Here is a 13,001-nt window from a genome sequence, read left to right on the forward strand (position 1 = left end):
CTCATTTTGGCGCCGAGTCTATTTATGATGCGATGCTTACATGGAGTTAACGTGACACAAGTTACGGTGCTTATGGCCCAAATGCTTATAGATTCACGCGAAATTTAACAGTTTTACCATTAAAGCATGTAACTGATGTCAGCTGTGTTTTAATCCGCCAATATCTACTCTTTATGAAACCGCAAACACACACCATGGTGTGTATTATATGCATATAGTAGATGCAGTGCCGGTGTTACAAATTTTCTGTTACCCGTGATATTTTGTGAACGCAGTAGGCGCTGTTGTCACTGTCGACAATTCTCTACGCAAAGAGCGTAAATTCGGGCGAGGATGCCCTTTTGCTCGTGCGCAGCTTTTTAATCTTGGGCAATAACGCGATTTGTTCTCGTGCACGTTACTGTGAGCGGGCTTTTCGGAAAGTCTGTTAAGAGTGCTGACGTGACGTGAGTGCCTGAACACGCAGATTGAACTGTACAAAGCAGGATCATTTAATTCCTCTACTGATTGCGTTTGGCATTATTGTGATTGCCATGGTAGTTGTTTTATAGCCAACATGTAGGTGTGTGTATGTATATATATATATATATATACATATATAAAACGTGAATACACACACACATATATATATATATATATATATATGTGTGTGTGAGTGAGTGCGTATTTCCCTTTAGCCAAATAATAGAACAGCAATCACGACAATCTAAACGTTGTCCATTTAAGAAACATGGACATAAATGAGCTTTGTGTTATACATAAATACATGCATTATAGGCTATAAAATGTACATAAGAACGTAATATTATAAAATGATATGTTTATAATGTACAGAGTAACCTTGTAGTACAGCAGCTCACCATATTTCACTATGCACGGTAACAGGCTAAAAAAAGCTTTTACGTTCCCCTGTTTTACACAGAATAGCCTTATTGTTCTCCATATTCACTCTTTTGACATGTAATGCCTTCTGTGTCTTATCCTGAAGAGCATTTAGCTGTGATGAGAACAGTGACTGTGGTACAGCAGGTCACCATATATCACAATGCTTACTAACGGCCTAAAATAATCCGTTACCTTCCCCTGTTTTACACAGAATAGCCTCATTGTTCTTCATATTCACTCTTTTGAAATCTAATGCCTTCTGTGTCTTATCCTGAAGAGAATTTAGCTGTGATGAGTATAGTGACTGTAGTACAGCAGGTAACCATATCTCACGATGCACAGTAAAGGCCTAAAAAAATCTGTTACCTAAAAAATCTGAATAATTTAGTCTATGTAGTTCAGGAAAATTAATATATGAGAAGCAACAAATCAATATGCTAATGTGTTACAAATTCAATGTGAAAGATGAGATACTAGTTAAGAGGCTGTCACACATAGCAGCAAGGGGAATGTACTTCCATTTCATGGTAACTTGACCCAGATAATGTGTTCTGAATATAGACTAAGATTTGATCTTTATACTATATTTTTAATATAGCCTACAAATTTAAGAACTTGTTTTAAAATAAATAAATGTTTTAATTCTAGCTGTCTGATTTGATTTTATAACATAAAATCCATGGATTTTCCAGGGCTAAATTGTGTTAACCAATATATCGCAGATTATATGAGTGTGAAAACACTCTTGCTATGCTTGTATGATATCAGGATGTTAGAATATTCCAGTCATGCCACCAAGTGCGTGAAACATTAAATCTTTATTGAAAGATTATTTTGCAACCACACTATGTGAACAGTCAGCCATATCATAGACCATCTTTCAAATGTATTTATAAAGTTACGGGCAAAATTAGAAATTAATTAGAAAACAAACTGTTACAAATGTGAAAACGACCTCACTTTGCCCTTCCCAAAATGGCGATCTGAAGTTGCTGTTTACCCAAGCTAAATGAATCGCGTTTAAATGACGTAACCCATGAAAGAACACGAGATTACAGCTCAGTTTTACTGCGAAGACATCATTTTACATGTGGATAACTCTTAGGTATTTCAGTCGTTTTAGTTTATTTACAGTTAGCAGCTATTAAATCGTGTCCGTTGAACGTATGTTGTATCCTTTAAATCTTACCTGGTTTTCCCAATAACACTTTCTGAAGTTTGATGAGATGTAGCAGTTTGTGTTCGCCTATAGTTCATTGTGAAGAAAATAATTTAACAACATCGCAGCGGAAAATATTACATATTCGAGAATAAGTAACAATACACTTATTGTTGTGGTTCAATAATCTATCAGGATTCTTTTTTTATCATCATTTTAAAACATCATTTAATAGATTCAAAGGACATCGGTATGGCAAGTGTACAGGATATTAACCCTCAATGTTCAAACCCTGAAAATGAAGTTGCAAAGAATGAAAAGGAGCAGACTGAAACATTGTCTAAAAGGCAACGGAAAAGACTTATCAAGAACCAGCAGTGGGAAGAACAGAGAGAACTTCGCAAGTAAGCAGCATTTACATTTAGATTAATCCATTTGGCAGACGTCTTGGTTCGAAGCCATAACCTTGGCATTAATAGCGCCATGCACATAATGTGAGGTTCAGAACCAAAATATAGTCTGTATTAAAAAAAGTGTTTACATGGTTTACATAGGAATCTACAGGAATAAACAGAACGTTTTTAATCAACAAGAAGTGTTTTATTTGGAAAACACTTTTCAGTGGTTTTGGAGTTAAATGTTTTCAATTTGGATGTACAGGCAGAAGCGGAAAGAGAGAAAACAGCAGCGGAAGCTTGAGAGACAAGCACAGGCTGAAGATGGTGTTGAGTGGACAGGAAAGAAGCGTATGCACAGATCTGCAGAGCCCAGCTCTCTTAGGCTGGTGATTGACTGCAGCTTTGATAGCTTCATGGTGCTCAAGGTAAGATGAGGCCTGGTTACAGGGATAATTCAACCTTTACCCTTGATGTCAAGTCAATTACCTTTTTTCTAAATCATTGTTGTTTCTACATTTTAGAAACCTAAAGAAAATAACTCTGCATATAATTTTATGTTTCAAACTGAGATTCCGACAGAGGAGCAATGTGGAGATTTTAGCCTCATCTAGTGGTGAGGTTGCGAATTGCAACCAATGGCTGACTCCATCCCCTCCCCTTTGAAGCACTACAGCGGCTCTCCCAAAACTAAGATGTTGTTGCGTTTTCGCATCTTTGCCGAAAGATATAACGTATTTACAAAACACGCTTTGTAGAGCAGTTTGTTCATTTAGGGATACTGTAGAAAAATTCCATGCAAGGGTACCCGTGGTGTATGTAGATAGAAATAGCTCATTCTAAGGTAATGAAAACATAACGCTTCATATGTAAGGTCTTTATACACCTCTGAAAACATAGTATATGTATATTGTATTACATTTCCGTCAATAGATACTCCAAGAAATTACTCACTGGATCTTTAAAGGGATAGTTCACCCAAAATGAAAACAGTCAACCTTTACCACTCATTCTTCACCCTCAAGTTGTTCCAAACCTGTATAAATTACTTTGTTCTGCTGAACACAAAGGAAGAAATTTGAAAGAATTTTCACATCTGGGACATCATTGACATTGACTAAATTAAAATGGTAGTCAAAGGTGCCCCAGAACTGCTAGCTTTCTTAAAGTCTTCAAAAAAAATGTTGAGTATAGCCTATGATAGTTAATGATGTCCCAGAAATGAAAATTGCTAACATTCTTTCAAATCTGAACAAGCTCCATCTGAATGACTGTGCATTTGATTCGGTTAAAACATGCATTTTAAAAAGCAACATAGTCAAACACCATCCTTATAAATATACTTTATTATCATGAGAATACCTGAGGAGGCTGGAAAAACAGTGAAGAAAGATACCAGATGCAGATAGGAAGACTACATTTTCTGGTTATACGCGTGGTACTTCTTGTATGGAGCATTTGAGTATCTGCGAGAGTGCCCTCTGGGTTTCGGATGCAGCTGCAATTAACACTATTTCATAAAACATCGCAGGCAACCACCAAATTGCGTGCGGTTTCTTTTTGATTTATCGTCCAGCCCTAGTTTGTTACAACTTGAGGGTGAGTAAATGGTGACAGTTTTATGAATGAAACTTACATTTACTATTTTTATTTGTCATTTTGTGAAGGATGTCAAGAAACTTCACAAGCAGATTCAAAGGTGCTACGCTGAGAACAGACGAACACAACATCCTGTACAGGCAAGGGTTTCCTTCATTAAAATTGGATCTGTGGCAAACCTATGTGGAAGGCTTCTGTTTAACACAACTTTTTGACCTCACAGTTTTACCTCACAAGCCACAGAGGTCAGCTAAAGCAGATCATGGATGAAATTAACAAAGGATGGGTGAACTGGAAGGTAGGATATGAAATGTCCCCGAGAAATACATTTTAGATAATGAAAAGCAGTGACCTTAATGCATGTAACATTCTATAACAGTCCATCCATCATAAATGTCTATCTTAGGATGTCCATATCAAGACTGACCCATTTCATGAAATCATGAGCAAGGAGGACCTGGTCTACCTTACCTCAGATTCGCCCAATGTCCTGCAAGAACTGGATGAGGCCAAAGCATATGTGATTGGGGGCCTGGTGGACCACAACCACCATAAAGTGAGTGCCTCATTAAGGTTAGAACTGAAAGAGCAATGTACTTTAAGTGGGCTAATTGAATACGTGTGGTAATATATCAGACTTAAACAGAGGTTATTAACTTGGGTATTTTACTCAAGTAAATTTTTTAGGTATCTGTTCTTATTGAGACTACATTTTAAAGCATATATCATACTCCAGTACAATTTATAAATACATTTGTAAATGTTTTTTACCTTTAATACAGTACTTAATTAGATGTAAAGGAGTAGTTCACTTTCAAAATAAATTTTCATGATCATTTACTCACGCCCATGTCATCCAAGATGTTTATGTATTTGTTTCTTTAGTCGAAAAGGTTTTTGATGAAAGCATTCCAGGATTATTCTCCATATAGTGGACTTTAATGGACTCCAAACGGTTGAAGGTCAAAATTACAGTTTCAGTGCAGCTTCAAAGGGCTTTAAACGATACCAGACAATGAATAAGGGTCTTATCTAGCGAAACGATCGGCCATTGTCTTTTCAACGTATTACGTGAAGTCATGAACGTGCATTGCTCATTTTAAACCAGACTCTTCATATACACTCACCTTAAGGATTATCAGGAACACCATACTAATACTGGGTTTGACCCCCTTTCGCCTTCAGAACTGCCTTAATTCTACGTGGCATTGATTCAACAAGGTGCTGAAAGCATTCTTTAGAAATGTTGGCCCATATTGATAGGATAGCATCTTGCAGTTGATAGAGATTTGTGGGATGCACAATTACACCACCATAATTGAATTAATGAGAAATTGAACCGGTGTTCCTAATAATCCTTTAGGTGAGTGTATATTTAAAATATAAGACACTAAAATTAAATATAAATAAATGCATCAAACATATATATACTTCTTATAATATTAATTTTTAAACATTTTTACATTTATTTAGGAACATTAAGGAACACAAAAACCCACTCAAAAGAGTAACAGTGAAGTGCAGATCTACTGAAAACAAAGTATATTATTACATATTTTTATGTATTCTATATTTTTTATTCAATTCAAGTTTATTTATATAGCGCTTTTCACAATCTGCATTGTTCCAAAGCAACTTTACAGGGGCAAACAGGAAAAAACAGAAAGGTAAAACAGAGCACAGTGCATGGTGTTTATAGAACGAGCAAGTTCAATATCTAATTAATAAATAAATGCAGTCTCCCGGTGAGCAAGCCAACACTGCCCTGCTGTGGCTAGGAACCCAATCTCCAATGATTGATTAATGGAGAAAAACCAGGCTCAGCCAGGAGGGCCAGATCCCCTCACGTGTCATAGCTGCACTCAGTGATCCAGACCAAAAGCCACCAAGCAAATATCCACCAGTTAGAGGGAGAGCCCACCATCTGCAAACCCACTCGCCGAAAACCGTGCAGGTTCAACCCGGTCCCATTCCACGATCGACACCAGAAAACAGAGGAACAACCAGGAATAAAGTTAACATAACTTTATTCCTCTGTTGTCCGACATCGACCACAAAACAAGGCCAAACCAGACCCACAGAGCCCCAGCAGATGAATCCCCACAACCAACGAGCCCCCTCACTCCCCACAAACACCCACCCAGGAACCTCCATTTTTATTACATATAAATTGTAAATATATAATTATAAGGACTTAGCAGTAAAAAGCCTCAAAGTAAAATAAACAAAAAAATATGCCATTTATGTATAATTTAAACTAGATCCTGACTGATTTTTCGGTTTGGCGATTTTATTGGTCGATATGAGCCTGTCGCAGATATATCTGCATCGGCTTATATGCTGCAGACATGCCACCGATGTAAACGTTTTTTTACAGAACACGGATGAGTGTCATGATAAAAATGCATTTAAATTGTGTAATTACGTAGTTTGTCCAGCAGAGTGCGCTTTATTGTTTGCTACTGGGGAACCAGGTCACTGTTGCGACACCAGCTGATCTCGGCATACACAGAAACACGCGCTTGTCAAACAGGACCAATTTTGCCAGCTGAAGTCCTGAAAGTTGTTTAATCACGAAAAATTGACAAATCACAAAAAATGTGTCTCCCTCGTCCACTCGTGATGTGATTGACCAAAACACACTGTCTTAATGGTAAGTTGCTAAGAAGTCAAATAGAAATACTTAACTTACTGGAAAATTGAACAATGATCCTGTAAGTATCCCTTTCAATGCAAGTCCAATATAACATTAACTCCGTCCTTTTAAGGGGTGCTGCAACGATGTGTCATGCATTCTGACTTCTTTACAATGTTAGACGTGCTGTGTTCTCATGCTTAACATGGTCAACTTCTCAAAAAACGAGTTGGGGGAATAACGTAGTATTTCTGTGCTCAAAACGATCCCCCAGCGAGTGGTTTCACAAAGATTTATTCCCGAACATATAAAACGTTTTTTTTTTAAAAAAAAATCTTAGTCCCTTATTGGACAATTCTCCCGGAAAAGCACGCGGCACACCCACGTGGCAGCTTAGAGAACAGGAGAAGGAGCTTGCGCAGACGTCACTTTCATTTGTGTGTAGGAGAGAGAGAGCATATGTTCGCGAAGTTCAGGTGTTTGTTTCTTCACTGCATTTGGGTGATGAATGTTATATAAACTGTGGATATAACGCTGAATTTGGAGATCATTTGAAACTGATATATGGAGCCGCCTGCGGTGAGTGACACTGATGTCTGTTTTTTTGACAATGTGCTTTAGTTCAGCCTACCACTCCCCCCGCAAGCAGCGTATGATTTCTGAAGTAATCGTACAGCTGTATCTATCTTTTAAAAATGTGATCAAGCTAAATACTCTTTGAAGATAAAATGTATGCAATACTATATATACTAGTTGGTGCTCAAGATTAATATGAGATTGGCCGAAACTCAGTGTGTTAGGGCCGCTTTGAATGCTTATCACTTCAGTCTCATCAGTATAGTTTGTCAGTACCAGTCGGTGATGTAGCAGTATCTTTCTACTGTCCAATAAACGGCAGTGCGTTCGTGGCATAAGTCGGATGAATGCTGATTCAACACCAAGTTGTTACCTAGTTGGTAAGACGGAATGCTATAAAGAAAAAACATTCCCTGTCTTTTGCTCTCACAATGAGCTCATATTTGTTTGCTACATTAGTAGAGGCCTATGATTTCGGCCGAATTTGTCACATTTTTGACAAATCAAGAAAAAAGGCCTTATTTTGGACCATAAAGTGTATTGTTAAATAGTTGAATACCTTTCTTCCATGACATCTTTTTCGTCTCATTATAAGTGTTTGATCAAATAATTTGAGGGATCATTGCAAAAAGTATGCTTATTTACAGTGGGTACGGAATGTATTCAGACCCCCTTAAATTTTTCACTCTTTTTTATATTGCAGCCATTTGCAAAAATCATTTAAAAAAAAATTAGCTCATTAATGTACATTAATCTACACAGCACCCCATATTGACAGAAAAACACAGAATTGTTGACATTTTTGCAGATTTATTAAAAAAGAAAAACTGAAATATCACATGGTCCTAAGTATTCAGACCCTTTGCTGTGACACTCATATATTTAACTCAGGTGCTGTCCATTTCTTCTGATCATCCTTGAGATGGTTCTACACCTTCATTTGAGTCCAGCTGTGTTTGATTATACTGATTGGACTTGATTAGGAAAGCCACACACCTGTCTATATAAGACCTTGCAGCTCACAGTGCATGTCAGAGCAAATGAGAATCATGAGGTCAAAGGAACTGCCTGAAGAGCTCAGAGACAGAATTGTGGCAAGGCACAGATCTCGCCAAGGTTACAAAAAATTTCTGCTGCACTTAAGGTTCCTAAGAGCACAGTGGTCTCCATAATCCTTAAATGGAAGATGTTTGGGACGACCAGAACCCTTCCTAGAGCTGAGCTATCAGGGGAGAAGAGCCTTGGTGAGAGAGGTAAAGAAGAACCCAAAGATCACTGTGGCTGAGCTCCAGAGATGCATTCGGGAGATTGTAGAAAGTTGTAGAAAGTCAACCATCACTGCAGCCCTCCACCAGTCGGGGCTTTATGGCAGAGTGGCTCGACGGAAGCCTATCCTCAGTGCAAGACACATGAAATCCTGCATGGAGTTTGCTAAAAAACAAGATGGTGACAAATAAGATTTTCTGGTTTGATGAGACCAAGATATACCGCTTAGAATTAGGGCCAAAAAGTTTTGTGTGGAGAAAACCAGGCACTGCTCATCGCCTGTCCAATACAGTCCCAACAGTGAAGCATGGTGGTGGCAGCATCATGCTGTGGGGGTGTTTTTCAGCTGCAGGGACAGGACGAATGGTTGCAATCGAGGGAAAGATGAATGCAGCCAAGGACAGGGATATCCTGGAGGAAAACCTTCTCCAGAGTGCTCAGGACATCAGACTGGGCTGAAGGTTTACTTTCCAACAAGACGATGACCCAAAGCACACACCCAAAATAACGAAGGAGTGGCTTCACAACATCTCTGTGACTGTTCTTGAAAGGCCAGCCAGAGCCCTGATTTATACCCAATTGAGCATCTCTGGAGAGACTTAAAAATGGCTGTCCACCAACGTTTACCATCCAACCTGACAGAACTGGAGAGGATCTGCAAGGTGGAATGGCAGAGGATCCCCAAATCCAGGTGTGTAAAACTTGTTGCATCTTTCCCAAAAAGACTCATGGCTGTATTAAATCAAAAGGGTGCGTCTACTAAATACTGAGCAAAGGGTCTGAATAATGTGACATTTAAGTTTTTCTTTTTTAATAAATCTGCAAAAATGTCAACAATTCTGTATTTTTCTGGCAATATGGGGTGCTGTGTGTACATTAATGATGTAAAAAAAATGAACAAATGATTTAAGCAAATGGCTGCAATATAAGAAAGAGTGAAAAATTTAAGGAGGTCTGAATACTTTCCGTACCCACTGTATATTCTGTTTATGTAGCCTATATACTGTATTCTACAGCACTGCCAGTTCGGTGTCCAAACTTTTGACTGGTACTGTACTATAATATACACAAAGAATATTGGCCGATATTTCGATATCAGACTTTTTTTTTATTCCCTAATATTGGTATCTGCAATAGCCCCAGAAAAACCCATATCGGTCTAATAAAAATATTATAAGTTTAAGTTTCCCACTGAATCACTGTATCATGTAATACAAAACCTGTGGCAACATTCAATGCGCTTATAGATACAATTGCCCTACGGTATAATTAACTATTAGTAAAAGTATGGCTTACTAGACGCATCGGGTGTATGTCAATTTTTTTTACATTTTGTCACTTACCTGGTCTGGATTTCCCGATAATGATGGGTCTTGGCACTTAAGAGCATTTCCTACGAGCCACTTTGCGAACGTTCGTCACCGTTTCACGTGTGTTTCCCCAAAATGCACTTAACATGTCTGCACGTAGCTGTGCTTTACGTGATACTTACAAGTCGCTATCTATTTGTCAGGTTCTGAAATGTCTCCTATACAATGGCTCGCTTTTGTAGCACGCGCTTGTTTTCAAAATGCTTGGCTTAATATTTTAGCCCGATGTGCTGTATGTGTTTGTTGAACCACATTTTATTACACTTTTGGGTGGTTTGGAGGTGGCAATTTCAAGTTAAGGTTTGGCCTATGTATTATCAAGCTTTCTAGCTCCAAACTAATTTATTATTGTACACATACAATACCAGCATTTTATTAATAATAAGCACATAGTGTGTTCATTGTGAACATGAATCTTTCAATTAGAGAATAAAGGGAAGAGATGATTAAATCCAATATCTCAGCAAATCAGGCATTCGGTTTCTTTAAGTATTGCCTCCTGCAGTTGTTGGAACATATAGGGCAGTGTGTAATATGAAGGTTTTCAGGAGGTTACAAAACTTATAATCGCATGGTTCCTCTAAATAATTTCCTGTAGCTCAGTGGTTGGGTTATGGTGCTAACAATGCCAAGGTCATTGGTACAATGCCAAGGTCATGGGTTCGATCCCAGGGGATTACTTCGAAACAAAAATGTATAGGATAATCCAATGGAAGTCGCTTTGGATAAAAGAGTCTGCCAAATGCATAAATGTAAATGTAGAAACACAACATTTTTACTTTGAATAAAATGTGGAGTAACTTTAATACAGCAATCCACCAACAAACATGTATCCCTATTTAGAACCAACAACTTGTCCATACTATATATATTTTTTATTTGTTACTTTACAATGCACTTAGGGCTTTACGATTACTCCAGAGCACTCGTAGATCTACAATGATTTTCATGTGCTACTTAAGTTACGATGCTTTTGGTAAACAGACCATAATATTAAGATTACTAGTACAATCATTTTTGCGATCAATTTAGGCTAAAGATGCTTAACGACCTCGTAGCAAAAGACTAGCCACACACAGAGACGCAGTCATAAGTTATTGCATTGACATGCATAGTGTACAAGTAGTCTGTATACTTTTCAGGGTTTCAGCCTCAAAGAGAATAGAAAAAAGTATTGCATTATGTATGCAAGAAAAGGCATTATAATTTATTTAGCAGTTCTAGGGTCGATTGTCCTGTAATAGGTTAATGGGAACATGGAATCACAGCCTTCTAGAGTTTCTAGATTCTACTCTGTTCATTGGGTGAGGAAAATACAGGATCTTTTTTTACTTATGGGGGGTCATTTAAGGCTATACACCAAAGCACCTTGCATCGGCTAATATAAATGATTTATTACAGGGAGTCACTTTTGATCTTGCTAAAAAGCTTGGCATTGCCCATGCTCAGCTTCCACTGGGCAGTTTTGTCAAGATGAATAGCCGCAAGGTTCTGGCAGTCAATCATGGTAAGATGAACTTTTATACTTGTATAAATATAGGCTTACGTTCTATCCCTAGATATCAAATAACAAACGTTATGGAATATCCTTAAATCTTTAGTATGGAAAGTATTTGTCTGGTTTGTAAGTGTCCTGCTAGAAATTAGCTTTTGCATTTTGCTGCAGTTTTTGAGATCATCCTAGCATTCCTGGAGAAACGAGACTGGAAGGAAGCATTCTTCACTGTTCTGCCACAGAGGAAGGGAGCTATGCCAATGGAGCTGGGACAGTGCAATAATGAGGAGGAAGACTCTGATCAAGACTCGGAAATTAACAGTGTGGTTTCAGAAAAGAGAACTGAGCAGACTGGTAGCAAACAGGTAGAAAAGAAACCTTTGCAAACCCATTCAGACTGCAGTGAGCAAAACGCATCATAGATGGACATAACATATTTATGCTGCCTTGTGTTTGTGACATTTTTAGTTCAGATTTTTTAAGCTTGATATCTTGGTTGTTATTTAGATGATTTATGCAAGGGTTTGAACTGAATGATTGCAATTTTTGTTAGTTTGTTACAATTTTGATGAAAATCAAACTCTGTCATCGTTTTATTTAGGTATTAAAACAATTGTCTTATATTATCAATTGATGTTTTTTATTTAAATAAAATAAATCTGCTAAAAGTTTTTTTACACTGAAATATGTTAATTAGTTAGTTAACATATTAAATGCTTACTGACCCAAATGCCCGGATTTTTGTATTCTGTTTATTAAAAGGCTGCTTGTATCGCTAATTGCGTATAAGACAAACATCACTGGATATAATACATAAGTGTAAAAACATTTGTGCAGATACACTGTATGCTACGAATTATATTTTAACATAGTCCCCTAGGTGGCGTCATTAACTTAAATGAAACACAGTTTACTTTAACAATAAATTAACTTTACGAAAATGTGGGCTAATAGAAAAACTCAGGTACAGGAAATTAAACGGCATGATGAGATTAAGAAGCGCCCCTTCCTGTTCTGCAAAGAGTTAAATTTCATTTCGACAATTTAAAATGTGTTTAATCTATACAAATGTTTTTTATCGCTGACCTGCAGACTGTTTGCAATGCCTCAAAAGCATTTTAGTTTTGAATAAAAAATAATTAAATGTTTAGAAGTATATTGACATAGTTGACAACAGCTACTACATCTACTATAATTGTTGATCATATAAATACATAGAGAAGTGCTAGCCAGCGTCTTTATGAGAACTTTCCTCTTCATGAATCACTGCCTTTTTCAGCTCAACCCCACTTTTGGAGCACTATTCCGTTGAACACATTCAAAGTGCCTGAGGCTTTAACTGTTTTTCAGGAGGGAGAACCGGTTTAAAGTTTTGATGCTCCCTTACCTGTAGGCAAAGAATGCAACTAGATGGATTACAGTTCGGTTTAGATTTAAGATAAATAAACAAATGCAGTCACTTTGTGAAAATTAAAATTCCAATGATTAGGTGACTTCTCTTGCTCAATAATTTGCATTAAATTCAGTCTAGATGTATTAAAAGATCATGTTTAGCTCTTATAAAATCATTGGATAAAGAGTAGCATACTACTTGTATGTTGTATTTACCTGGAAAACTCAC

At 37.4% G+C, this 13,001-nt stretch overlaps 1 protein-coding gene across 2 annotated transcripts; it reads left to right on the plus strand.

The window, feature by feature from the left end:
• The first annotated feature begins 1,930 nt into the window (after window positions 1-1,930).
• Window positions 1,931-12,104, plus strand: trmt10a (tRNA methyltransferase 10A). Of its 2 annotated transcripts, XM_056751766.1 has the most exons (8): window positions 1,931-1,990; window positions 2,280-2,448; window positions 2,705-2,867; window positions 4,107-4,178; window positions 4,262-4,336; window positions 4,445-4,594; window positions 11,287-11,392; window positions 11,552-12,104. In XM_056751766.1, exons 2-8 carry the CDS (start codon window positions 2,297-2,299, stop codon window positions 11,800-11,802), a joined length of 969 nt encoding a protein of 322 aa, XP_056607744.1. In that variant the 5' UTR covers window positions 1,931-1,990; window positions 2,280-2,296; the 3' UTR covers window positions 11,803-12,104. The 2 variants fall into 2 exon arrangements, with proteins under 2 accessions (XP_056607744.1, XP_056607735.1); XM_056751757.1 differs by having other exon boundaries at window positions 1,939-2,448.
• The last annotated feature ends 897 nt before the right edge of the window (window positions 12,105-13,001 follow it).

This window comes from Triplophysa dalaica, chromosome 1 (assembly GCF_015846415.1).
Source record: "Triplophysa dalaica isolate WHDGS20190420 chromosome 1, ASM1584641v1, whole genome shotgun sequence".
NCBI classification, from domain to species: domain Eukaryota; kingdom Metazoa; phylum Chordata; class Actinopteri; order Cypriniformes; family Nemacheilidae; genus Triplophysa; species Triplophysa dalaica.